At 38.3% G+C, this 27,559-nt stretch overlaps 1 protein-coding gene across 1 annotated transcript; it reads left to right on the plus strand.

Moving 5' to 3' along the window:
- The first annotated feature begins 314 nt into the window (after positions 1-314).
- Positions 315-27,049, plus strand: LOC137396206 (apoptotic enhancer 1 protein-like). Its single transcript, XM_068082374.1, has 18 exons — positions 315-411; positions 9,630-9,784; positions 10,802-10,924; positions 12,210-12,384; positions 13,126-13,226; positions 13,385-13,465; positions 14,468-14,603; positions 15,235-15,411; positions 16,106-16,289; positions 17,498-18,880; positions 19,493-19,594; positions 20,861-21,101; positions 21,952-22,073; positions 22,684-22,810; positions 23,258-23,434; positions 24,254-24,377; positions 25,451-25,644; positions 26,077-27,049. Exons 1-18 carry the CDS (start codon positions 369-371, stop codon positions 26,125-26,127), a joined length of 3,696 nt encoding a protein of 1,231 aa, XP_067938475.1. The 5' UTR covers positions 315-368; the 3' UTR covers positions 26,128-27,049.
- The last annotated feature ends 510 nt before the right edge of the window (positions 27,050-27,559 follow it).

Consider the following 27,559-nt stretch of genomic DNA (forward strand, 5'->3'; position numbering starts at 1 on the left):
GCCCTCTGTCTACCTCACAGACCATACGCTTTAATTAAGCATTTTCTTTGGAACAATTTAAAATGATTACGTCAGCATCCCCCAATGAAGGTCGTGAATGCAGGCTGATTGGATTGGAGCCATCTCAAGTGTCACATCATTAATCAACAACCTCATCGATCATCTCCTTGGCAACAGGTTGATTCCTTTTTAATCAGCGATCTTAGTCCGCAAGGCAATTCAGAGAGATCTTCTTGCTTTACGTGACATTTGGGCTGCTTCTTGAAAGGTTTCCGTGCTTAATCATAGATTGGAACGCAATCAACTGTAGAATGTTTTTTTTGGTATGTTGAGTCTTAAATTGTCTTTCTGCGAGACGCTGTTGAAGGATGTACCAGCCAAGAGCATATCCTCCTCGAGAGGCTGATGCTGGTAAGTCTGACTAGTTGAGATGTCGCTGCCATGACATTGCTTGGCAGCGACAGCTGAGAGTTTAGTTCAAAGCATGATGGTTGTTGGAAACTTAGGAAATTGTATTGCGAGTGCCAAAGACAGTTGTCATTTGACTCTTGTCTGCTCCAGTTCCTTATCTAAGAGTAAACTGAAGTTAGGTTGGGGTTGTCGATAAACGAATTCGTGCAAACAAATTGGTATTACCGTACCTTCAGTTTTTAGTGAATGGAGAATTGAAAAGGATAGTGAGAATTGATATTTCTGGAGATAGTTTAACTGTACAATGGTACAAACTAATGCACTAAGTGTGAGATTTCTACGATGAAGAGGTAGACAGGTGAAAATGAGGCTAACGCTACCTCCTCCTATGCTAGAGTTGATCTCACTATAGCTGGGCTGTTCTGTGTAAACATTAGTAACTAGAGAGCCTTCTAGTTTATACTAGTGATCCTTGATGATAGGCCGAGTAGCTCATAGTTTATCTGGACTCCATTTGTTGAACTGTAATAGATATGTTTGTTAGAGGACCCTTTTGAATCCCTACTCTAGACTGTACTCCTAGACTCTAAACTCTAGACTGTAGAAGATACATGGTTGGAGTACATGTGAGGTATTTGGTTTCTAGTGACATACTCCTCACAATTTTACAAGAGTTTTGTTAGTTGTTTCTTCGATTGGGGTACACCATGGTAGTAGATAATGAAGGCAAGTAGGGCCCAGTGATGTGATATGGTCCAGTGATGTGATATGGCCCAATGATGTGTTAGTAAATGCCCTGGACTAAGATCTTTACTAATATTATGGAAAGATTTTTTATGTTTTCTGGCGATAACCAAATGTTTCCTTCTAACAAATGTGTTTGGTGTATGATAAAATGCTTCATTGGATTCATTCATGGGTCATTGATAAAGTAATTAAAACGTTGGTCACCTATAGATAAAAGTGGCATGTTGAGCATAATTCCAGATTTTTAGATACACACAGAAATAAATGCAATGCTTATTCCACTATAAATATTTCTCTGACAAGTTGTCAATTGTATTCCACTATTCCAGAGAATCCAAGAGCCTCATGATTCATAGTTCACATACTTGCTGCTTCTCACAATTCAACACTTCAAAAGACGCAATGCTGAACCTTTTCCAACATTTTTCTATTTCACATTTGCTCTCACAACATCACTTACATATAGATGTAACACCTTGGTTGGAGAACTCACCTTCCATCATCTCGGTCTTTAGGAGATTTTACTCTCAACCTGTTGGTTTTCTATTGGAGATATCGCTTTGATTCTAATGATATTTACTCAAATACATGTACATCACCTTCGCCCTATTGGTCTTCTTAAGAAAATTTTGCTCTTACCCTCATGTGTCTTCTTTAGGTGTTACCCTCAAATTTTGCAAATAAAATGTTTGTTGTTGAGGCGTTTTAATCATGTGCAATGTAATGATATTATAACATGCAAAAATGACAGCTTGTAGAAGGTGATAGCAAGGAAATATCTCAAACAATTTTATTCTTGTATAGGTCGCCCCTGACTTTGGGTACTATTTTGGTACATAAAGGCGACTTACACTGGAATACTTATGGTACATGTGTCTATTTAAAGAATACAATAGCCAGTCTTGATTCGATGAGCCATAAAGACCTCATGACACTATTCATTCAGAGGCATTTTAAATGTCTGGTAATTGAACTGCTGACTTGCAAGTCAAGCAGTTGACAACATCATCAGATCTTCAATAGATCAAGGAAAGGTTCTCAGTTTTTAATGTCGCTTCCAATTAGAGGACTTGGGAATATCGGGAGAGCTCAACTTGCTAAAACAGTTGTTGTTTTGGGAATGTTCACAGGTATGACAGATGAGCTAAATTGGTTGAAGCCTGTGTTGATGCACAAGGAAAAGTTTTGTGATAGGGGAAGGAGGTGACAGGAAATGATTTGCTTACAAATTCTTTGACGTTTCTCACAGTCATATTAGCCTCATCTGTAGCCTTGCAAACGTTCTGTAATTAGCCTTTATTACTCTGGTATTGCCCTCTGATGAAGCTGGCAGAGTCAAAGGTTCTCTTGACCTTCAATCGACAGCATTGCAGCTTCTAACTTCTTACATTAGTTCATTTTGCACTGTTCGCTCTGTTCTTTTCATTAAGAACCTTAACTGTAGTCAGGTATACAGCAGAATTTGTTCTCTCTGGAAGCAGTGTGAAAGTGTCCTGAGAACCAGTTGTGTTTTTGGAAGGTGTATCGTGTATGTGTACCATTAATAACTACTTTTAGTTGGCATCATAAACAGGTGGCAGCAGTTAGATAACCGGCTGGGAGATGAAAAAGGCATTCCTTGTATTACAGCCAAACTTTGATTCTCAATCATGCAAATTGCAACGATATACAACATAAAAGTTGAATAAATATTTGTCTCAATGTCAAGCAATTTTCAACATATGGCTTTTTAAATGAGGCCATGTTAGCAGTTCTCGTTGACATAGTTCAGGTATAGCTAGGATCTAAGATGCAGCGCCTATTTAGGCCATGGTGGTCATTAAGGCTGTCTGTCCTTGATTGCTATAAAAGTTGAAAAACACTAGAACAGTATTGCATGCCTTCATGCTACCTTCGAGCTCTGAATGGCATCTCACGTTTTTTGCAACCTTTTTTAGCGACTATCTGGGTCAACAGCAGTTTTTTTTATATATTTCTAGCTAGACTAGTGGTTTAGCATGTATTCTGAAGCATGGTGGCATGCATGCCTTCTCCACGTGTTGGACCATTAAGGCTGCTCCCCATCTGTTCTGCTATCCACATTTAAATTGGCAAGTTGGCAGTATTATTTCATTGCTCAGGATTTATTGCACAAAATTATTTTTGTGGTTGTTCATTGCTATTTTATATCAATTTTATTGGTCATTTTTGAAGTTTAAAAAGCTTAATGTTTCTAAGATCCTGATGGGCATGTTTATAGACACATTGTTAATGGTTTATCTTGGTTACCAAGTCTGTTTTATATGACCACATCTATTGGTGAACCTTTGCTGGTTCAAAAGATATATTCACAGTATTATGCCCCACTTTGGTATCATGGTTGTGGCATATCCATCGTTTTCTCGATAAAAAGCATGAATGAGATGCCAACCTTCTTCGTCAAATTGAACCATAAACTTCTTTTCTCACTCCCACGCTTTTTACATCAGTATCGGAAGCTAGTAATGACATCACAATGTACTCTAGGTTTGACAAGGCTAGTTGCCATATCTCTTTTTTTCGGAGCAAGAAATAATGCCTTCAAGGTTTGTTCTCTCGAGTATGTCAAAATACTTGACTAAAACTGAGACAAGTATATACTATTACATGTTAAAAATATGACATTTGAATTTCATTATACAACCATAGCAGAGGTCTCTACTGATATAGATATATTCGTCAAGAGATTGCAGATTGCGCTAAGATATTCTACTTGTAACAATGGAAGCAAGGAGGCAAGGTTCCTTTCAAAGTGGGGTGCTAGAAAAGCATTGTTATTGTCTACAACGTAATTAACGGCCCTTTAGCAGAGTGGATTTTATACACTGTTTGTCTAACCCTAATCAATCCAACCAAGCCTTTACCCATGTCTTATTGTGGCTTTCCGCTGGAACTATGAATCATGTCTTTAGGGTAGGATAGGCTGACATGTATAATAGACAAGTGCTTGCGCTAACTCGCCTAGCATGTCATTCTACGGCAGAATAGGTCATAACTAGTGTAACAGCGCGTATAGGCGAGTAGTTATGGTTACTAGCTTTAGTATTATGTTTGGAGCTGATTTACTCATCAGTTCGGTGGTCAGCCATGGTGAGAATCCGAGAGAAATATTTTATTAGCATCCAGACTATGTAGTAAAGTTGATGATAATGATGAATATATTTTATACCAGTGAATCTTATTTCACACTGCGTTTCCATGTTTTTAATGGGTTCAGATTTCAAAATGGTTCAAATGGGTTCAATGATTTAGAGTTGCGCCATATAGATCTTTCCAAGATTCGTGATGTATCCATCAAAACAAAACTCGTTATTTAAATAGACTCGCTTTTTCACAGCGAATGTCTTGACACAACTTTAGCGAAGCGAAATGGTGTGGAATGCGTTTGAAATCCACTATTTCTATGGTTCGGAGTGGAGGCAACTCCGAACCCATATAAAGCATGGCAACACATTGATTAACACAAACCCAATGACAAGACAAAAGAAGCCCTAGTGAATCTCATTCTTACCTAGGGATTAGGGAGATGCTTATTAGTCACCAGATATATTAAGGCTCTTGACAGAAGTGATCTCTATAATTTCCTTTGGTTTTCTAATTTTATGCGCGAGCTAGTCTCTCTTCCTTTCCTACCGATATCTAGATTAATTATGCCATATTTAGTGTATTGTGTTCAGTAGCCTTCACTTGGCATCATCACACTCTCTGCAAGGCTTCTCTGTCTCTTATTCCTTCTATCTATACTTTTACTTCCTCCAACAGGTTTTATGATTCAAATCTGACTCACTTAGTCTTTTTTGCTGGTTTTTCTTATTATCTCACTTTGATAGGTTCCCTCTGTCTGTCTGTCTTACTCACGGAGCACACTATCTGTTAATACTATTGAGGTGATGCTAGTATTACCACTTTACTAGAGCTGAGAAGCCATCATATTGCGCAGTTCCTGAATTACCATATAAGGGCAAAATGCTGTAGAGGTTGATTCGACGGGTGTCCTTGCTGAAGTTTGGAGTTAGAATTTTGGTATGAAAGGTCATCTACCCATAGATATTAGGCTGCTGCTGCTCAGTCTGTATGTTATTGTTCCCATCGTGACTAAGAGGAGATGATATTCTCTTTCTCAATTTCAATAAGCCATTCATCCCTGTCTGAGCAGCCAGCCCAGTAGACCCTTTCATCTTCAATTCACCACTAATACTCGCCTTTACTACTCACTGCTTGCCGCTACTACTCACTGCTCGATAGCCACAGTAAAATCTTAATATTCAAAGTTAATCTATTTGGATATTTGTTTCATATCAAAACTTTCATCACTGTTTCTATTGTGGGGATTTGGAATTGTGCGCACATTGAGTTACTGAGCGATAAGGGTTTCAATGGACATTCACATGTTGTGGATTAATGCAGGTGCTTTGTTAAAAAATAAGGATTTCTATGCCAGAGATCAGAGCGGTGCACTCGTGTCTCGCTTAGCAGCACACTTTCAAAATTGGAATGACTAAAAGTGGAAATGTTTAAAATGGAATAGCTTCTATGGCGTTTTCTTGCACATCATTTGCAAGTGCTGTTTTCATCTTTTGCAAGCAGGAAACATTCGATAGAAATTTGCGAGTAATAAAACTAGATTTGACCGGCTGTTTCCATCTTGAGGATGCAAACTTGAGGATTAACGGCGGTCATGGACACATAGATATGTTGGAACAAATGTTTTTATGGAACGCATATTCTTGTTTAATTTGCTCCGGAACCCTAGTAATAGCGATAAATACTTGAAGAACTTACCTATAGTATTAGAACAAATGCACGATAGAAAAACAAAATAAACTAAATGCAAAATCCTAAACTATATGGAAAGACAATATTTGCAATGCTAGAAATAACTTCAGCCTTGCCGTGGACACCGATATGGAGTACATTAAAAGCAAAATACAAACCAAGAGGTTATAACCTTGCCCTTTATAACTCCAAAGTTTTATTTAACGAAGCGAATATTAAATGCCTCAGGCTACTGTTGATTTGTAAATGAGCCGTTTGTTTGAGATGAATATTCTTAGTGTAGCAGTTTCACATACGGTTCAACACGTCTGGTCTTGTTTGTCACCACAATGAAATAGCGTTGTTATTGTTGCTATATTATTATTCACTGACCAGAAACCTTTTGTTTCAATCGTGGTTGCAAATGAAAACGATACCTGGGCGTCTGCAGAGCTGCCTTATAACTTTGAAAGCAACTTTGCATATGGCATGTTGATTGTTAGCATGTGCCGGTCTGCTCTGGAAGGCTTTCCTTTGCAAGTGGCATATGCAGCAGTCCATGTCTAACTGGTGTGCCTCCGAACGTTCCATACAACTTGTTGTTTTGGCCAACTTGAGTCCAAGTGATTAGCTCGAATATTAGCAAGGCAATTAACTTGCTATGTGTAGTCATTTATTTTATGGCCTAGCAATGGAGGGCATCAGTTCAGTCATCTTGTTTGCCAACTTGCCTCGTCTGCTGTGTCTGCTGCTGTTGGTCACATTTCTCTGCTGATAGAGGCTGCGTCGCCCTCATGTAATAGTCACACTTCATCATATGATGTTAAATCCACACCGGCAATTGCTTTGTATGCCAAGCCCGTCGTGTGTTGAAGCAAATATTCTTATAAACATACATTGTATTTTGTTTAATTAGTTTTGTAACCAAAAAATAACAATAAATACATAGCTTATCGCTAATTCAAATACATTATATGAAACTCTTTAAACATTAAATTTATATAAAGAACAGCTTCATAAAGCAATATTAATAAAAAGAAGAATTATTGTTACTTTATTTTAAAAGATATATTGGAATGTGTAAGCTTGGCAGTGTGTTGGTTCAGTAGTAGCACGAGTAATATAAATATATGCAGTTATAGTAATATATATAAATATGAATGTATTTATATATCATATTAATATATACATACAAATATATACATATAATATAATCGTATAATATTATTATATAATATGATATATAATATTTTGTTATATGATATATATAATAAAACATGAAATATGATATGATATATTAATTGCCATCATAATATACTGTAACTTATAGGATACAGTATTTGTTATCATTTTATAATTTATTTTTGATTTTTAATAACTCTTTGCTTACAGAACTACATTGTTTCAAATTGATGGAACATTGTTTAAACACAAATATTTGTTCAACCTTTATATCAAATGTTGAAAACACTCTATGGAGAGGGGATTCTATGTCTAGATATACATGTATATATATATAGCCTGAATATGTGTGTATAAAGTATTACATTCTTGTCGTCTGCTGATAAACATAAGCAATATTCGCTGCATTTAAGTTTTTGCAACTTTTGAACGTTTGCTAGGACTTTGGGGAAGAGAGATGAGTATTTTGTGCTAAAATATTACAAACAACATTTAAGACTGCCAATGATCGAAGCACTTCAAAATTTTTTTGAATAGTTGCAGCTATTTTAAAGAGTTGTATACTTGTTTCTAAACATTCTTGAGACATGATCAAAGATACCGCCTTTCATTTGATAAAAAGTTGCCAAAGTTTAATGAAGTGTCCAAGAGTAGGGTATAAGTTTTCACGAAATGGTTGAAAATTTTTCCATGATAGCATTTGATGCCTATAGCACTGGAGACCATGAACTAGGGCTTGAGTACTGGAGTAGCTAAAATGTGCAAAGATCATGATCCAGAGGGGCACCAAATTTCTGTCCGCAGTCATCTAACGCTGGAATGCTTTATCACATTGGTTGACATTGATTATCTAGCGCTACTCAATGGCCAATAAACCATCAAAGTGCACAGGTTTCAAAATGAATAGCCAATGAGATTGAGTCATACAAATGCGTTTCAATCAATCAATCATCCTAGCTTTTGGTCTCACTGTGCCCATATTGCGTCATCAGGCCTTTTGACTAGATTCACCTAGATTGACTAGATAGAGTTACTGTGAACTATGGCACTTCTAAACATTTCTTTAGGATAACTTGGCCCTAACAGGAATGTCTGTAATCTCTACTAGAATGCTGCGCTATCAGTTTATATGGATGTTAGCTAATAAATGAGATTTGTTGGAATGACAAGAATGCGACGAAATAGTAAAGGTGTTAAGATACCGTCATTAGGGTACAACTTCCAAACAGCTGATTATAGTTCAATCTAAGGGCCGGCCGAGGGCATCAGAGACACTCTAAAACCGCATTTGTCAATCGGTCCTCGCAGTAGTTCACACAAGTTTGGTAACGATCAATCAAGCAAGACCAGCTTGTTTCTTCATTTCACTGTTTCCATGACGCATTATCTGCGTCATTTGGAATTGCACATGCATTGAGTTACCAGTGGTATAAGTGTTTTAATGGACATTCGCGTGTTCAGATTAACGTAGGGGGCTTTGTTAAAAAAGATAATGATTTTTGCACCAGATGTCATAGTTGTTCTCATCAAATCGAAATAGGAATGACTAAAACATGGAAAATATTTAAAATGGAATAGCTTGCGCAGTATTTCTTGCAAATCGTATGTAAATACAATTTCCATATTTCACAAGCATGAAACACTTGATAAAAGTTGGTGAGTAACAAAGTGCTTGAAGTTGGAGACTTCTACTGTTCCCATGTTGTGGATGTTGCAAACTTGTGGATTATATGCGTCATGGAAACATAATGATAGCCTCAGGTATTGCAGTTTATTTGGTTTACAACAGAAATACTGGCTAGTTTGACAACTCCATTTTAATGACACTCATAAAAATATTGTAGTCTGCATTATAATACTCGATTGCGTTTGAGATATAAATGTCAATATGAAGTAAAATGAAAAAACAGTATTAATTGACCGATTTCTACTGTTTCCATCTTGTGGATGATGTAAGTTTGCGGATTAACTGCGTCATGGAAACAATGTTTATCCAGCAGTCACTCCCAGTAGTTTTGGAAGGCAGAGCAACTTTTTAAAACCCTAGAAAAATTCTCTTTCGCATTAAAAATGGAAAATAGAAAAGAAAGGGAAATCACAAAGTACCTGGAAAAATAGCAGTGACAGCCAATCGTTGCACAGAATAGATAGTAGCAAATATAGTCATTTTCATTTTTTATTAACTAAAAGTTGCTGAGGTGTACTCGGCAGGTTTTTCAGTGATCTAATCAGATTAGATTTGCCGTTAGTAAATACTTCATGTCATTTTCAGAACTCAAATCAATTGCCAACAACAAAATTGGAAAATTTCCTTTAAGCTATTTGTTACCATAAGGGGAAAAACACTTCCTGTTAATGTTTTTTCTGTCGTGTGTCAAGCAGAGCGCATGTTGCATCAAGTTGATGTCATCGATTTGTTTGTATGTGTACATGTGCAAAACCAGTGCATTTCATTATATGAATAACCAGTGCATTTCATTATATGAATGCACCTGAATCTTTGTATTCCTTTGCAGCTGGCTACCAACATCGGTGCCATAACCTAAGAAAAGGTGAGAAAACAACTTCAACTCTCACTGCTGGTGTCGAGAAAAACATCCCTTCCAAGCCTTCATCTAGCAGCCGATTGCAATCACAGTCTGACCCGAGACTGAGTGGTGATATGTACTCTGTAAGTCTTCACATATTTATACTCTGACATGAGACTGAGTGGGGATATGTACTCTGTAAGTCTTCACATATACTCTGACATGAGACTGAGTGGTGATATGTACTTTGTAAGTCTTCACATATTTATACTCTGACCTGAGACTGAGTGGTGATATGTACTCTGTAAGTCTTCACATATTTATACTCTGACCTGAGACTGAGTGGGGATATGTACTCTGTAAGTCTTCACATATTTATACTCTGACCTGAGACTGAGTGGTGATATGTACTCTGTAAGTCTTCACATATTTATACTCTGACCTGAGACTGAGTGGGGATATGTACTCTGTAAGTCTTCACATATTTATACTCTGACCTGAGACTGAGTGGGGAGATGTACTCTGTAAGTCTTCACATATTTATACTCTGACCTGAGACTGAGTGGTGATGTGTACTCTGTAAGTCTTCACATATTTATACTCTGACCTGAGACTGAGTGGTGATGTGGACTCTGTAAGTCTTCACATATTTATACTCTGACCTGAGACTGAGTGGGGATATGTACTCTGTAAGTCTTCACATATTTATACTCTGACATGAGACTGAGTGGTGATATGTACTCTGTAAGTCTTCACATATTTATACTCTGACCTGAGACTGAGTGGTGATGTGTACTCTGTAAGTCTTCACATATTTATACTCTGACATGAGACTGAGTGGTGATATGTACTCTGTAAGTCTTCACATATTTATACTCTGACCTGAGACTGAGTGGTGATATGTACTCTGTAAGTCTTCACATATTTATACTCTGACATGAGACTGAGTGGTGATATGTACTCTGCAAGTCTTCACATATTTATACTCTGATCTGAAACTGAGTGGTGATATGTACTCTGTAAGTCTTCACATATTTATACTCTGACCTGAGACTGAGTGGTGATATGTACTCTGTAAGTCTGAATGCATGCATCCATCTAGTTAAAGCAGCAAATGCACACATACAGGATGCATACTCATACAGGATGTTTGCTTGCAGTCCGATGGCTCAGTAAAGGTCAGGCCAGATGACATTTCTCCTGCTCAACTGCAGGAAATGAGAGAGAAATGCAAGTGTCTCGAAGAGCAGGTGAGGAATACCCATATCAGCCTCGAGAGCAAGGTGAGCGTTTGCTAACTACTCCCAACCCTAAGTCACTGCTAGTGTCTGGCTCGCTCTCTCTATGGAATAACTTGTATAAATTATGGTAATGTCAAGTATTAACAGGAGAGATTGTTTGACAACCTGACAGGGAAAGGAAGTTCTATTTTCAGTGTACGCATGATGGTTAGAACATACATTGTTTAGCTGTTTATGGTTGGTTAGCGTAGAATTTAATTACAAATCCATCGGCTGATTCGAGTGACGGATGCTCTTTATTAAAGGAGGTAAGATGAGTGAAGACAGTCCAGTTCTGCGTACAAACGTTAGCCTCAATAACATATTAGCACTGTTCTATCTTTTTTTGTAAATAACTAAGTTTTTTATGGATGCATTATTATAGCGGAATTCAGCCTTTGATGTTCGCACCTACTGTTGTCTTTTAACAATATGGTATACATATACCATATATCATCTTGTGTAAGCAGCGCTTGTGAACATAAATTCATGTCGAAAATTTCTGGGTTCGGCGTATATACGCAGTCAAAAAATTATACCTGTAAACTGTTCACTACGTTTGAGGTGGAGGTTTTGTCTTGTGAGAAACTTAATGATGCATATTATAAAATACTAATAGATCTATATAAAGGAATTATATAAATTATTAATAAATTTACATAAGGTTTTTTATAATAATGATTATTAATAAAATTTGAATTAACTGGAAATGAGCAAATACTGAAAATTATTTATTCTTCATTGATATGTAAAAAATGTCCAGTACTTGTACTGATGTAATGAGTTCATTAGTCATGCTTGTGATGTCATGTTACATCACCAGCACTTGATTCCATGTGTTGGGTTGCTTTTCGTTGATGCCAAAAACAGCAGCAGCATTTCGGTTGGTAATTTCCAAAGCTACCTTCACACCTTTCAATTAAAATGCATTTTGCTCTTATTGATGACTTGGGTTGCAAAATGCGCCCGCTGATTTGCTATTTGTTTCTTGTGATTTGCTGAAGATGTAATACTTTTCGCGCAGAGGTGAGAACAATCATTGGTTGATTGTCACCTTGTCAACTAACGTGTGTGCATGCCGACGGACAGAAGTGGTAAACTTGGCATATAACTCAAGTGGCTAGGTTAAATTAAGTGTGCTAAATTAATGGGAAAATGATGGGTGTGGCTTATACACACTGTATATCTGTAACTCAAAAAAGAACCTTCAAAATTTTGAGGTGAAGCTTATATATTACATGGTGGCAGTTTATATACAAGGATTTACGATATATATACATACATACAGGAGGGACAGCTTCAGCGCCTGAAACACGACAGACTTCCTTCCCATGATGTTACCCAGGAAGCTGAAAAGCTGGCTCGACTCCAAGATCGTATTAAGTTGCAAGAAGGACGACTCCGTAAGCTGAGGGAAACAAAGACCAGAATTCAACAGCAGACCATCATCAATAGTGCCATGTGTAAGTCATTTTGTGTAATCGTCGAAAACTGTTTTACTCTCCTAAATTTCTACTGACAGTAGTAACTCTATGATGGCTTGAATCAATGTTTTTGGCACGGCTCTGTGCCACACACTATGCACGCAGTAGAACGAATGTTATAGCCATGTAATGCCATGGCAGGGTTATCGGAGGGTGGCAGTTAGGCATGCTCAATGCACCCTTTTTTTCAATGTTGCTGGTGTCAGTATCTGTCTATTGAGACCACACACCTTACTGTTCATACAACCAACATTTGAGACCACACACCTTACTGTTCATACAACCAACATTTGGGACCACACACCTTACTGTTCATACCACCCACATTTGAGACCACACACCTTACTGTTCATACCACCCACATTTGAGACCACACACCTTACTGTTCATACCACCCACATTTGAGACCACACACCTTACTGTTCATACCACCTACATTTAGGACCACACACCTTACTGTTCCACATTTTCCCAACTGGCTCCTAGTAGCTTTATTGCTTAGACATAGCAAATAGAGTGATTGGTGGTCTATCTGAGGGGAGACTCTAAATGGTTCTTGTCATGGTCATGGTTGACATCAAGCATGAGTCGCTTCTAATCCACAAATGACTCAGTGATAACACTCCTACCAGGAAGGGCCGCTCCTCTAGAGGAAGTGATGAATATTCTGGCCATTATTAGCTGGTTAGTTGTGTGTTATTCTAGCTAGTTTGTTTGTAGCCGCTGAGTTGGAGGGACTGAAGAATGTAGTGAAGAGTAAAGAGAAGGAGATTGGAGACATGGATCAACTTATTAATCAACTAAACACAAAACTGCAGCAGGTAGTTCCTCATGTTTATTCATAATGATGTATATCTGAAGTGGTGGCCATCTAGGGCTATATTTCTTTCTCATCTAGATACTGCTATAAGCGGAAACAATGGCAGCGTTTGTAATAGTGATCTGTTCAAGAAGCTATGTTCCAGTTTGTTCGTTACAGGCTAAAGTGGAGAGGAAGAACAAAGGTTCAAACAATACTCATTATGTTGACAGGATAGAACAACTCAAACAGGAAATGATGGTAAGTAGTAACTCAAAGTTAGGCAAGCGCTGTAATGCACAGAAATGTAGCAGAATACACAGCTTGAAAGAGATTTTTAGGAGACTGCACCATGGACAAAATGGACTCAATTTAATGCAATGATTTGACTTACTAAAACAAGCCAAATTATATGGCAGGTGTTGTGATGGGTTGTTTTAGTTTTTCTGCGCATCAATCTCAGCAAATGAATGATGTCATATGACACCAATGATGCTCTGGCTAATAATACAATAGCCAGTGTTATAAAAGCTATGATGGCTATTACCAAATTGTGATTGCCAATAAAAAAGCTTAGACGGCGACCAATCAAATCACATCACGCGATGCAGGGCAGCTTTGTGTTTGTCCACTTTTAACCATGCCCATAGTGTGAGGCCACCCCAACATATCCCATCTTCCATCTCTAACCTTCAAAATGTGAAGTTTCACGATCAAATTGCTATAAGGGCTGCCTGGGGATATTTTGTTATTGTTATTAGTGCCCTGGCAGTCGAATGCTCTGTAAGAGATCGAATGCTCTGTAAGAGATCGAATGCTCTGTAAGAGATCGAATGCTCTGTAAGAGATCGAATGCTCTGTAAGAGATCGAATGCTCTGTAAGAGATCGAATGCTCTGTAAGAGTTCGAATGCTCTGTAAGAGTTCGAATGCTCTGTAAGAGATCGAATGCTCTGTAAGAGATCGAATGCTCTGTAAGAGATCGAATGCTCTGTAAGAGATCGAATGCTTTGCAAGAGATCGAATGCTCTGTAAGAGATCATCAGGTGTGTACTAAAATAGGTATAAAAAGTAATTAATCTAACATATGCCGAGGCTGTCAGTTGGCGCAGGTGATAGAATTTCGATCTACCAAGCTGAATGTCCCGAGTTGAATTCTGGTTGAAAACGGTCCTTTTACCTAACTCTCTAAGCATGCATTGAACACACGGATGGACATAGCTCTTAATATAGTAAGGATTATTTCTTCTCTATATTTTTGCAGACTCATAAACGAGTCACAGAGACAGTTCAAGGAAAATTCTCATCGCAGCGAGAGGCTGTGCAGAACAGGAAGGAAGAGATGAAGAAGGTGGACCTACAGATATCTGAGCTCTGGCGTAAACTTCAACAGGCTAAAGGTTCGACTACAGTATTTGAGGGTCAATAAAAGTACATATAAACTGCAACAGCCAAATCTCAGTAAAAATCTAGTGTTTCCATGTTTCGAATGAGTTTGAAGTTGCTCCGCCGTTGATGAATTCGCACCCTACTGTTTCAACAATCCGTAGTTGCACTATATAGATTTTTCCAAGATTCACTATGTATCAATTTTGGCTCACGGCGAATGTCTTCGCACAAATTTATCAGAGCGAAATGGTGTCAAATGTATTCTGATTTTACATCTATGATTCAGAGTGGAAGCAACTCCGAACCCATTTGAAGCATAGAAACAGTGATTGAGACTATATACAGCAGTAAATAATAAGCTTGCGACCACTGCACAGAAGGATTAGGAGTTACCTTACTTGTCATACGATGACCTTAGGAGGTTGTTGATAGTTTGCTTTAGCAATGAAAAAGTCATTCAAGTGCTTCTTAGTTTTTTTTGACAGCAACTGCCATTGCTCTAGTGCTTGTAGAGATTGTCTGCCTCTGCGTATTTATTATGTCATGACTTTCATTTGTTGCTGTAGCTGTTGAACTATTGTCTTGATTGCTGAGTGTTTATCAGATCAAAGGCTGAGCCTTAAGTTTCTTCTCCTTTTGTAGCGGCGCAGCAGCAAGTACCGCAAAAGCCGGCAACAGCCATCGCTGCTGTCGGTCCATTTGAGCACAAGCCATGCAAGAGTCCGGATAGAGTGCCCACCCCTACCAAGCCTCAAGAGATAGACATAAAACTAGTGGAGAGAAATGGTGGAAGTGGTCAGAGTTCTCCCTCTGTTAGTGGTGAGAAACTAATTCTCCCAAAGCCTATAAGACTGAGCATACTTTAGCGTAGCATAACCTCTTCTCTTACATCATATGATAGCATAACCTCTTCTCTTACATCATATGATAGCATAACCTCTTCTCTTACATCATATGATAGCATAACCTCTTCTCTTACATCATATGATAGCATAACCTCTTCTCTTACATCATATGATAGCATAACCTCTTCTCTTACATCATATGATAGCATAACCTCTTCTCTTACATCATATGATAGCATAACCTCTTCTCTTACATCATATGATAGCATAACCTCTTCTCTTACATCATATGATAGCATAATCTCTTCTCTTACATCATACGATTTAACTGTTACATGTGAGGAGATGGATGACACTAGCACTGATTACGGTGCAGCAGCCGATGAAAGTTCATACTCTCTTTGAGAATTGTTACAGCAACAAATATTCTCGCTTTTCCACTTCCTCTTTCAAAAAAATGATATTATTTCTCTGCACTTTAATTTCTACTGGGCATGAGTCTCAGTTTGTTGTTTTGTGACTTGAAACACAGTTGGTAATATCTAAGGGCGTGGATAATAATAGAAAGAGGGGATGGTAGCTTGTTATAGATGTCTATAGATGTACTTCTTGTCACTCCGCTCATCATGGAAGTGAAAGCTAAAAATTGCCTTTTGTCGTTTTGTTAGCTGATGAGAGAGAACCATATTCGCGTGTCGTTAAGCCGCCGCCTCTCAGCCTTTCCCAGGCCGTAACAGATGTTCCCAATGGTCCTAAACTAGACCGGCCTAGTCCTAAGGATAGGCTGCTTTCTGCTCCCCCTCCGTCCGCAAGTGTCAATGGTGACAGCACATCCGGCTGCAATCGTGGCAGGTGAGGATTAGGATAGTAGTACTGTAGGTTTTACTTGCAGTAGAGAATGACTTATTGTCATGCATCTACATATATATCAGGGCTTCCTCATTAGGCGGGCTCGCACCCAATTTTCATATTCATATTTAGGGGAGCTGTTGTTTGCACCCCCAAGAGGTGCTAACAACAGCACCCCTAAGGAGTGCGGGCTGTTGTTGGCGAGTGTGCAAGAATCAAAGATCAATGATGCATGGTCATCAAGTCATTTGTCTATGTGAATCTGGATTTTAATTTCTTCTGTATATGAATAATAACTATCGTATCATAAATTATCTGCGCATTTTACTTACCCACAAGAAACCACATTTTGATTAAATAATAGAAGAAAAGAGGCAGGAAAAAATTCAAAGACGATGAAGTTAGCTGTTTTATATACATGTATGTTGCTGCTGTGTGAAAACTTGACTTTCCTAGAATGAATGACCTTCCAATATCATTGTCTTCATATATTCCAAGTATGTTTTTCATTATATTTTGAGCCTTCTTTGTTTCATTCTAAACGAGGGAGCATGCGATTACGATCATTAGTCGTAGGAGGCTCAGCAAGGAAAACATAGGGACGTGCCGGTCTATATAGAGTGGAAAATAGAAGCTTATAGTAACATTTAAGATAGCGGTCAATAAAAAATTATGGATGAGTCAAAGTTTATCCGAACAATGGATAACCATGAAACCCTTTTATTTATGCTATACTCCATAGCTTGATGCTATACTCCATAGCTTGATGCGATACTCCATAGCTTGACGCAATATTTTTCATTTCTCTGTCAAACTCATTAAATAGTGGCGTGCAACAGAGTTCAACCTGATTTCAGTTTTAGTTTGGACAATGTTAAATATATACTTATGGTCACTGAAACCCACAAATGCTATCTTGCTCTCTAAAATTAAAATGTGTTAGTTTGCTCCATTCACCTTTTGTATGGCTGCCATAATAAAAGCGCTAAGCAGGCGAGTTTTGTAAGACATCACTTTACTAATCTGCGTTGGAACAATTCAGAAAATTGAAAACACGTTTATATGACAGCTCTATTGGATTAAAACCATATTCCATCAAAGGTTATAGCCTTGAAACAGTATTGAGAAAATGAGATCAGTTAATGCGTAGCCATTTATGCAAATGATAATTTTTCAAAAATTATCATTATCTTTGTCATTTTTGTCAGCAGATCTGAGAAAAAGGTCTTAGCGGACTCCACGCTGACTAGCCAGCGGGCGTGGCCATCTCTTCCCAATAGCCAACACTCCACCCACTATGCTGACATCTCTAACTCTGATGCAAGAGTTGTGTCCCCTCGTACTTCTAGTCCTCGAGCATCTAGCCCTACGAGTGGCTCTCCTAAATTGCAACAGCCGAAAGCTGTTAGTCCAAACAACAATCCTACTGGAGAACAAATCAGATTAGACAAAAGGCCTGTCATTCAGCCGCCCAAACATCTCAGTTCCACTGATTTGATTTCTGACCCAAACCTGTCAGTAAACACACCAAAGAACTTCAATGCGAAACCGAAACCATTTGGGAAAGGTCAAGAGATAGTCCCATCCCAAACATCCAACGCTCAAAGTGTTGACACTGCTAGCAATTGTAAACGTAACAGCGCTTTTCTTCCTACTGCTACACATAATATAAAAAGCAAAGAAGCAGACGAAAAAATCGGGCACACATACCCGGCTGCACCGATCATGGGTAGGCAACAGCTGCCAGGGTTGGGACGGACAGCCGCTGCACAGCTAGCCCAGAAACCTACCACATCTTCTAGTGGTAGCTTTGGTGGGCAAGCGAGAAGGGCACAGGAAACAAAAGGACATGTGACTAGTCAACAGCAGCATAACACACAATTACCGAAAAGCACTCGACAGCAGCATGTCCCTCAATATAGAGGTAGTACTCAGCAAGAAAACAGCAAGCCGCAGGTTAATATGCAGCAGAAGATAAACAGCATGCAGCAAGATAGTGTACAACATCAGGATAGCATACGGCAGCAAGATAACATGCGGTCGCAAGATAACTCGCGGCAGCAAGGTCACAAGCTGCAACAAGATAACATGCAGCAGAGTAACACGCGGCCGCAAGATAACATGCGACAGCAAAATAACATGCGACAGCAAGATAATATGCGATCGCAAGATCACATGCTGCAACAAAATAACATGCGACAGCAAGATAACATGCGAAAGCAAGATAATATGCGTTCGCAAGATAACATGCTGCAACAAGATAACATGCGACAGCAAGATAACATGCGACAGCAAGATAAAATGCGTTTGCAAGATAACATGCTGCAACAAGATAACATGAGACAGCAAGATAACATGCGACAGCAAGATAACATGCGGCAACAGGATAATATGCGGCAGGAGGATAGCATGCGACAACAAAATGACATGCGACAGCAAAATCACATGCGACAGCAAGATAGCGTGCAGCAGCAAGATAACGTAAATCAACAGAACAATGTACGACAGCAAGATCATAATGGTACACAACAGGAGAATGACACACTGCATCAGGATAACATGCAGCAGCGAAATAAACCAGAGCCAAAGTCAAGGTCAGCATATCTCCTACTAAATCTTTTGCAATGTTGTATTGCTTTTGGGAAGGCTGTTCGGTGTGCACTTCAACTGTGTGCTGAACCAATAAAACATACAAGTTGACCTTTGACCCTATCCTGATAGAAACACTAATCAAGGCTGTTAACTAAAGTTCATAGCTGTTATATTTCTATTCTAAGAGCCTGTTCAAACATGTACATGTTTAAGATGGTCTATTTGTATGTAATCATGACTTAGCACTGCAGTCGCGCCTTGTCATGGTAAGTTAATATCTTCCAAGAGTTTGTTCATAGATCCAAGACCGTTCGATCTTAAGCGAGTGTATGTAGAAGCAACATAAAAGTGTTATATAAAACATTTTAAAACATTAATTACGCGTAGCATTATGCAAAAATCTTAAGTTTCAGAAACTAAACTCGTAATGTAGGCTTTTATCATCGCTTGACCTTGACATGTGACTCGAGGTGTAGTTTTGACAGTACAGGATGAGATCATTTTACTTTCAGCCGCCAACTAATGATAAGTTGGTCAAATATATGCTGCCAACTGGTCAGCAATGATACCTTGTGGTTTTTTCCATTGTCACTTATTTGCCTGTTTATCAACAGCGTGGAGTCTTCGCAGCAAAAGGGTATGAGGTATGCTACTAGAAGTGAGATATCAGACACCTACATGCAGCAAGTGGACAGGACCAGATTGGAGAGGTACAGGTAGGTGACTGTTCACTCCTTCATACTTTTCTCCTATTCTGAACAACAATTTTCACCATATGTTAAAATCTTGTGGCAGCTTGTGCTCCACTTACGCGCTTATTTCCTTGTCGTCTGCATGTTTGGTTCATTAGTAAAGCTTTGGTGTAGCTCTCGAGCACTGGAAGAGATCAGTTTTACATTATAGTAGACTGCCGGGTTACGGGTCTAGTTTATTGATAGTCGCTAAGAACCATGTTAACTCAATGGTAGCCTCTGGCAGCAAAGCACACTGCAGCTGCCATAAGATAGGAGTTACCTCTACCTTTGGTTGTGCCAATTACAGAGGATAATTTTGCCAATTGTTTTGTGTATTGTCAGAATACGCAGTCTCTCCATCATTCTTACTTTTCGTTTCATCATCTCGATCATTCTTACTTTCACTTTCATCCTCCATCATTCTTACTTTCACTTTCATCCTCTCCATCATTCTTACTTTCACTTTCATCTTCTCCATCATTCTTACATTCACCTTCATCCTCTCCATCATTCTTACTTTCACTTTCATCCTCTCCATCATTCTTACTTTCACTTTCATCCTCTCCATCATTCTTACTTTCACTTTCATCCTCTCCATCATTCTTACTTTCACTTTCATCTTCTCCATCATTCTTACTTTCACCTTCATCCTCTCCATCATTCTTACTTTCACTTTTATCCTCTCCATCATTCTTACTTTCACTTTCATCCTCTCCATCATTCTTACTTTCACTTTCATCCTCTCCATCATTCTTACTTTCACTTTCATCCTCTCCATCATTCTTACTTTCACTTTCATCCTCTCCATCATTCTTACTTTTCATTTCATCCTCTCCATCATTCTTACTTTCACTTTCATCCTCTCCATCATTCTTACTTTCACTTTCATCCTCTCCATCATTCTTACTTTCACTTTCATCCTCTCCATCATTCTTACTTTTCATTTCATCCTCTCCATCATTCTTACTTTAACTTTCTTTTTGTATTTGTGAACAAGTATAACTCTATACCTTCATGTACAAGTATAACTCTATACCTTCATGTACAAGTATACCTCTATACGTTTGTGTATAAGTATATCTTTATGCATTTGTGTACAAGCATGTCTCTATACATTTGTGTACAAGTATATCGCTATACATTTGTGTACAAGTATATCGCTATACATTTGTGTACAAGTATATCTTTATGCATATGTGTGCAGACACATTTTCACAGAGAGTAACAAAAAATTTTTTATTCATTTAGGAAGGAGATGGAGAAGGCTGTGAGGGATATTTCTGCTAGCAAGCAAGAAAATATGGCTACAGCTGCCAATCAGGAGAAGCCAACTCCTGTCAATCCTGTTACTTCGGAAGCTTCTATTTCAATTGAAACACCTGCACAATCCGCTGCTTCATCTCCTGCTCCTGCCATTCCGCTTTCATCTTCGAGTGTAGATGTGGAAAAAGAAAAAGATCTCACTGAAAGTCCTCTCACTGTTCTGGTGGTACGAATGAATAAGTCTTGTTGAGCTATAGTAACCTAACTTATTCCATCGCTAGAGTCTGTAGTCATTCTCGTCTATAGTAACCTTAATTGTTCTGTTGCTATAGTCTGAAGTGATTATTGTCTATTATAACCTTGCTTATTCCATTGCTAGAGTCTGTAGTCATTCTCGTCTATAGTAACCTTGTCTGTTCAGTCTGTTCAGTCGCTTGGCCTTAAATGGAACATTTAAATTAGAAGGTAGTTCCATTGATCTAAATAATTTAGAATGCAACAGATTTTAACTCACATTGAAGCTAAGGTGGCATGCTATTTAGCTAATATGGCATGCTATCCAGCTAATGTGGTATGCTATCTAGCTAACGTGGCATGCTATCTAGCTAACGTGGCATGCTATCTAGCTAATGTGGCATGATATCTAGCTAACGTAGCATGCTATCTAGGTAATGTAGCATGCTATCTAGCTAACACAGTATGCTATCTAGGTAATGTTGCATGCTATCTAGGTAATGTTGCATGCTATCTAGTTAACTTCGCATGGTATCTAGCTAACATGGCATGGTATCTAGCTAATGTGGCATGCTATCTAGCTAACGTGGCATGCTATCTAGTTAACGCGGCATGCTATCTAGCTAACATGGCATGCTATCTAGCTAGTGTGGCATGCTAACTAGCTAGCGTGGCATGCTATCTAGCTAACTTGGCATGCTATTTAGCTAACATGGCATGCTATCTAGCCCTAGCGTGGCATGCTATCTAGCTCTAGCGTGGCACGCTATCTAGCTAGCGTGCCACGCTATCTAGATCTTTTTGGCATAATATCAATCGTATATCTTGCTGTCTTTTTGTAGCCCAGTCAGGCAGCAGCATCAGTCACATCTGATACAACCTCTTCAGAGGATGAGAAGTCAGATCATGTAGAGATTTACAGCCCTCCGGAGACACTCGCCTCCAACCTAAAGTCCATCATAAAGTAGGTTGATTTTAAAGGTCATTAAAGGTCATTAGGTCATTAAAGAGTTACTCTTGTTAATTTTTAGACGATGTTATCACAAGGATATTTTTCTGTCATTTGAGTTTTTGGTTGTTGTTTAAGGTAATCTGCCTGTCTGTGTGTTTCAAGATTAAAATCAGTAGAACTTGATGGCGCAATTTGTAACCAACTTATTGTTAAATCATTTGAAACATCTATAGAAATGTATCTGAGGCTATATTTGATGTTTTATTCTAACAATCATGGGCAAGATAAAATATATGTCAATAGAGACGCGTAACACTGAAACTTGAACGCAATAGCCAATTTCATTACGAGAGGACCAACAGGAAGTGCAACTATCGGCGTCATTTTTAGAGAAGTCGTTTTTTCGGGATGTTTTAGCTGCGATCAACTTTTGTCGATTTTAATCTTGAAACATCCTGGCAGTCAGATCACCTAAGATGACAAACAAAATCTCAAATGATAGAAAAATATCTTTCTGATAACAACTTTTAAAATTTGATGCGAGTTTAAATCAAACTGGGATTGAATTAAAGCGAGTTGAATGTTGTATAGATGTAGCCATGCTAGATGTTTGGTTTGCTAGGAAGAAGAGTGTGGACCAACCAGATGGCCTGGTGCGGTATGACAGCGCCAGATTTCATCCTCTAGTTATCCTGTTGGACACAGCCTTGAATGGCACAGTGGATGAGGTGAAGTCTGTCCTACCCGAGGTAGGTTCTCTTTAGTAGCTAGACATACACGTACTGTCATCATAAGCATGCGTGATTACATACACTGGCACAATAAGTTGTCTCCTATAAGTAATAGTTGTCCTGTTTAGGATAGGATAATTCGTAATTCGTTAGCCATACTTGTCTGACATTTAATTATTGCTAATTGTGGTATCTTATACAGTGATCCATTTGCAGTTACATGCTCTCTGTTGATTGCTATAGCCTAGGCAATACTTTTAGTGTCTCACTTATATTCCTGGTGCCTACTCATGGTTTTTTGTACTTGGAGTTGACCGCTCTCCATTATTTGTACTGATTAACAGCGGGTACTGCTACTCGGTAAATAAAGCTGCACACTTATTTGGTGCTCATTAAGTGTTACATCCTCTCTTGTGCCCGTCAGGATTGTATACCCAGGATGCATTATATGATCTGTATCGACAGGTGCCAGACCCGAGTGCTTCCAATGATGAGGGTATAACAGCGTTGCACAATGCGATCTGTGCCGGACATTTAGGTATAGTTCAGACTCTCGTAGAGTTTGGTGTTGATGTAAACGCTGTTGATACGGATGGCTGGACTCCACTCCACTGCGCTGCCTCTTGCAACAACCAACCAGTTGTAAGTACGAGGGCTGAAACCATTAACCATTCTCAATGGATCTTTAGAAACTCTCTTCTCGCAATCAGTCAAATGGGTTTATGCATTTTGTTTCTGTTTTTTATAAGGTTTTTAAATAATTTGTTAGAGATATTTTAGACAAGTTTTTGCTATGTACGCTGTATGCATAGGCGCTTAACATGCATATTCACTGAGTGGATGTTCTTAAGCCAATCGGATGTTTGAAGGAAGTTTATATGCAATTGAAGCTTTACCAAACCAAAAATCTTTGACATACTGTATTTAGTTGGGGACATTTACCACTTTCATCTCGGGTGGGGATGTAATGGATTTCATTCATCGAGAAAGAAATTGTTCCATTGTGACATCACAATTAGTACAGCAGCATGAATGAAGAGGCTGCCAATAGCTGAGACTTTGCATTTGATGTCAGAATTATTATATGGGTTTTTAAAGAACCTAGCAATCAGACCTCAGCTGAAACATCCGATGTTATAAAGGCTTCAGTTATGGCCATTTGTGTTTGATTAGGCACGATCGAAGCTTGTGTTTGACTTGATAACGTACATGTATCAGCAAATGCCATATTGGTTTTATTTCTTTATCAATTATTGGTTCAATCCCAAACAGAATACACTAATCGGGCCATAAGGCAACCATAAGACAGGAAACAGCAGGTGTGATGCTAATCGTTTTAATTCAGTTCTTAAAAAACTCCGGTTCCCGCGGCTGAGACACCTACACTGCAGAGGTCATGTGACCTCCCCTTGGGACAGTTGAAAGTTGGTGCCTCAGTCTATGTTAACTGGTTGTATGCAGGTGGAGTATTTGGTGTCAAGGGGAGCCTCCATACTAGCGACTACATACAGCGATTCAGAGACGGCACTTGAGAAGTGTGAAATGAATGAAGAAGGATATGATGGAACTAGTAGGACTCTTCACAGTGAGTTTCCATAAACTTGTGCTTCTTCTTGTGCTTATAAATTTATATACAAATTAATATATATAATAATATATATTACATATATTAATATTTAAATTAGTTTTTATAAAAGTTTACCTAAAAGTTTATTTTATTAACGCTATTAGAATATTATTTAAAATTTCACTTTATTTAATGGATAATCCTCGTTTAATATCACACAATACTTGCTATTTCCATGGCTATCTTAGCAATAAACTGCTGCTCTATGTGATGTCTACAAGATAGCATACTGGTGAGAGGTTGTCTTTACATCTTTTGATTAGTGTAAGAAGAGGCAGTTAGAGTTGTGTAGAGCTGTGTAGAGATGTATGTGTGGGGATGAATGTGTAGAGATGTATGGGTAGAGATGTATGGGTAGAGATGTATGTGTGGGGATGAATGTGTAGAGATGTATGGGTAGAGATGTATGGGTAGAGATGTATGGGTAGAGATGTATGTGTAGAGATGTATGGGTAGAGATGTATGGGTAGAGGTGTATGGGTAGAGATGTATGGGTAGAGATGTATGGGTAGAGATGTATGGGTAGAGATGTATGGGTAGAGATGTATGGGTAGAGATGTATGGGTAGAGATGTATGGGTAGAGATGTATGGGTAGAGATGTATGGGTAGAGATGTATGGGTAGAGATGTATGGGTAGAGATGTATGGGTAGAGATGTATGGGTAGAGATGTATGGGTAGAGATGTGTACAGATGTATGGGTAGAGATGTGTACAGATGTATGGGTAGAGATATGTAGAGCTGTGTCAAGCAATAAATTTACTGCACGGTTGTACGTAATTCCTCATTTTCTATCTGGTAGTCTCTTGGTGCCAAAAATTAGTTACAAATCATTGAGGACTACATATAGCTTATATCTATGGATTTTAATTGCTATAACTTGTTTTCATGGCACATCATGTTGGCATAGATAGTCTTCTAGACAGCACAGATACTTGTGCTGTAGTACGTACATTCAACAAGAACTTTTCACAGTAAAACCGTCTTGTGTCTGTTGGTCATCTGGTAATATGATGAACATTTACCTCACAGACATGGAGATGAAGCTGGGAGTTGATGAGCCAGTCTACTGCGTGTATGAGTATGAGGCAGAGGGCCCTGATGAACTCACTCTTCATACTAATGATAAGTTGACTGTCGTACGGAGAGGCGACAAGGATGAGCAGGACTGGTGGTGGGCCAAATGTGGGGACCATGAGGGTTACGTTGCCAAGAACCTGCTTGCTGTAAGTCACACAAACATGTTGCTCTAATCATTGCTATAATAAGGAATAGATTGCCAACATGTCAGTAAAATTTGCTTTGGAACAAATAGCAACTATATTGTTTAACAGATTTATTTTCTGCAAAATCTATTAAAGTGAACAATTTATTAATGACATGGTCTGTTAACTCGTGTGTAGAGTTATCTTCCTTAACACTGCCCACATTTGCTTCAGTCTTTGATCAAATAATGATAAGTTAAGATTCTGCTGAATATGCTGGACTTGGTTTTTGCTCATGCACCTTTATCATGCTTAACGTTCTTATTCTTGAACTGTGTGTAGATCAGTATTAACATCTCTACTAATCTTACAAGCATTAGGCAGAACAAAAAGTTGATATACATGTATTACTATAACATGCACATGTAAACTCATTCCGGTCGTATATTGTAGTTTAGTCCAAGAGTAATACCGGGCAAACAAGGTTTAACTTCTCAGCACTAGTACAAATTGTTGGCGCTGGATACAAGAATGGATCTTAGACATATCTGGATATCTGACCAAACAATGGATCATAGACATATCAGGATATTTGACCGAACAATGGATCTTAGATATATCTGACCAAACAATGCATCTTAGACATATCTGGATATCTGACCAAACAATGGATCTTAGACATATCTGGATATCTGACCAAACAATGGATCTTAGAAGACATATCTCTGGATATTTGACGAAAAAATGATTCATGGACTTCTGGATATTTGACCAAAAATATACCTTGGACATTATCTGGATAACTGGCTAAAAATGAGCCTTGAACATATCCTAATAACTGGCTAAAAAATGAGCCCTGAGCATATCTTGTTAGCTGCTGAGCTTAGGAGTATATTTTTCGAGCAATATTTTTTCACATTTTGTTCAATAACATTAACACATATAATTTCTGTGTTCTATGCAATATCTATATTCATCATCTATTTACACAATTTTTTTATGTCTGTTCATCAGCTAATTATTTTTAGCAAAATGTTTGCGCATTATATGCACCATTAACCATTTTTTTGTAAGTAATGACTGCTACTGTTGTAGTGATCTAAGCAATATTTCTAACCATTGTTTTGCAGATAGAGGGTTGAAACCGTATGAATTGAAAATGCAATCTAGCTATGCAGATCATTGCGTCACAAAATGCTATTCTAATGGGGATATTGGGAAGTTGTAAATTAAATTACAATATAACGAAAGTCTCCTCTGGCTGTATGTCTTAACATGCTATCCTAAAAAGTAGTTGACCTAGTAACTGAATTGTGAGGTATATCATCATGTATTTTTATCAATTCCTATTTACTTTTATTTAGACATGTGACATGTCTTTTGCTTATAGTGATTACAATATTATATGCTACCTTTGTAAACAGAATCATTCTTTATTTGTCAATAGAAACCAATATTAGCTTGAAAGAGTACATGGATAATTCCGTAACCATTAGGCAATCATGGTTATGATTGCCTAATGGTTACGGAATTAGGAATCCTCTTCATATTCCTTATTCCCGAATGATATGCAAGTTAGAGCACAAGTTCATCAGCTAGGTAAACATAGCCTCTGGCAATTTTGTGCAATGCAGTACAGACACTTGGAAAACTGAGTGTCAGTTGATTCACAATATTAACTTCATACTAATGCGCACTTGCAGTACAAATTTAGCTTAGAGTTTTGGAGAATGCACGTTCACGATATGCACAAATTCATGGGTTTTATTTAACGCATCATGTAATTAAATGCACGGTATACTACACTGGCAGTGGAAAGAGCAACCGCTCCAAATTAAGCAACCCGAAACACAGACCTATCCCACTAGAAATGATACTAGATGTTGACTCTACAAGGATGCATCAGGCTTCAACACATCAGGAAATGCGCACACTG

This window comes from Watersipora subatra, chromosome 5 (genome assembly GCF_963576615.1).
Source record: "Watersipora subatra chromosome 5, tzWatSuba1.1, whole genome shotgun sequence".
Taxonomy (NCBI): domain Eukaryota; kingdom Metazoa; phylum Bryozoa; class Gymnolaemata; order Cheilostomatida; family Watersiporidae; genus Watersipora; species Watersipora subatra.

What these genes read in the sequence shown, in the direction of transcription:
- LOC137396206 (XM_068082374.1), top strand. Translation starts at nt 369, where the DNA reads ATGTACCAGCCAAGAGCATATCCTCCTCGAGAGGCTGATGCTG. An exon ending in TGAGTGGTGATATGTACTCT is followed by an intron (nt 9,785 to 10,801) that starts GTAAGTCTTCAC and finishes GTTTGCTTGCAG; the next exon opens with TCCGATGGCTCAGTAAAGGT. An exon ending in TAAACACAAAACTGCAGCAG is followed by an intron (nt 13,227 to 13,384) that starts GTAGTTCCTCAT and finishes TGTTCGTTACAG; the next exon opens with GCTAAAGTGGAGAGGAAGAA.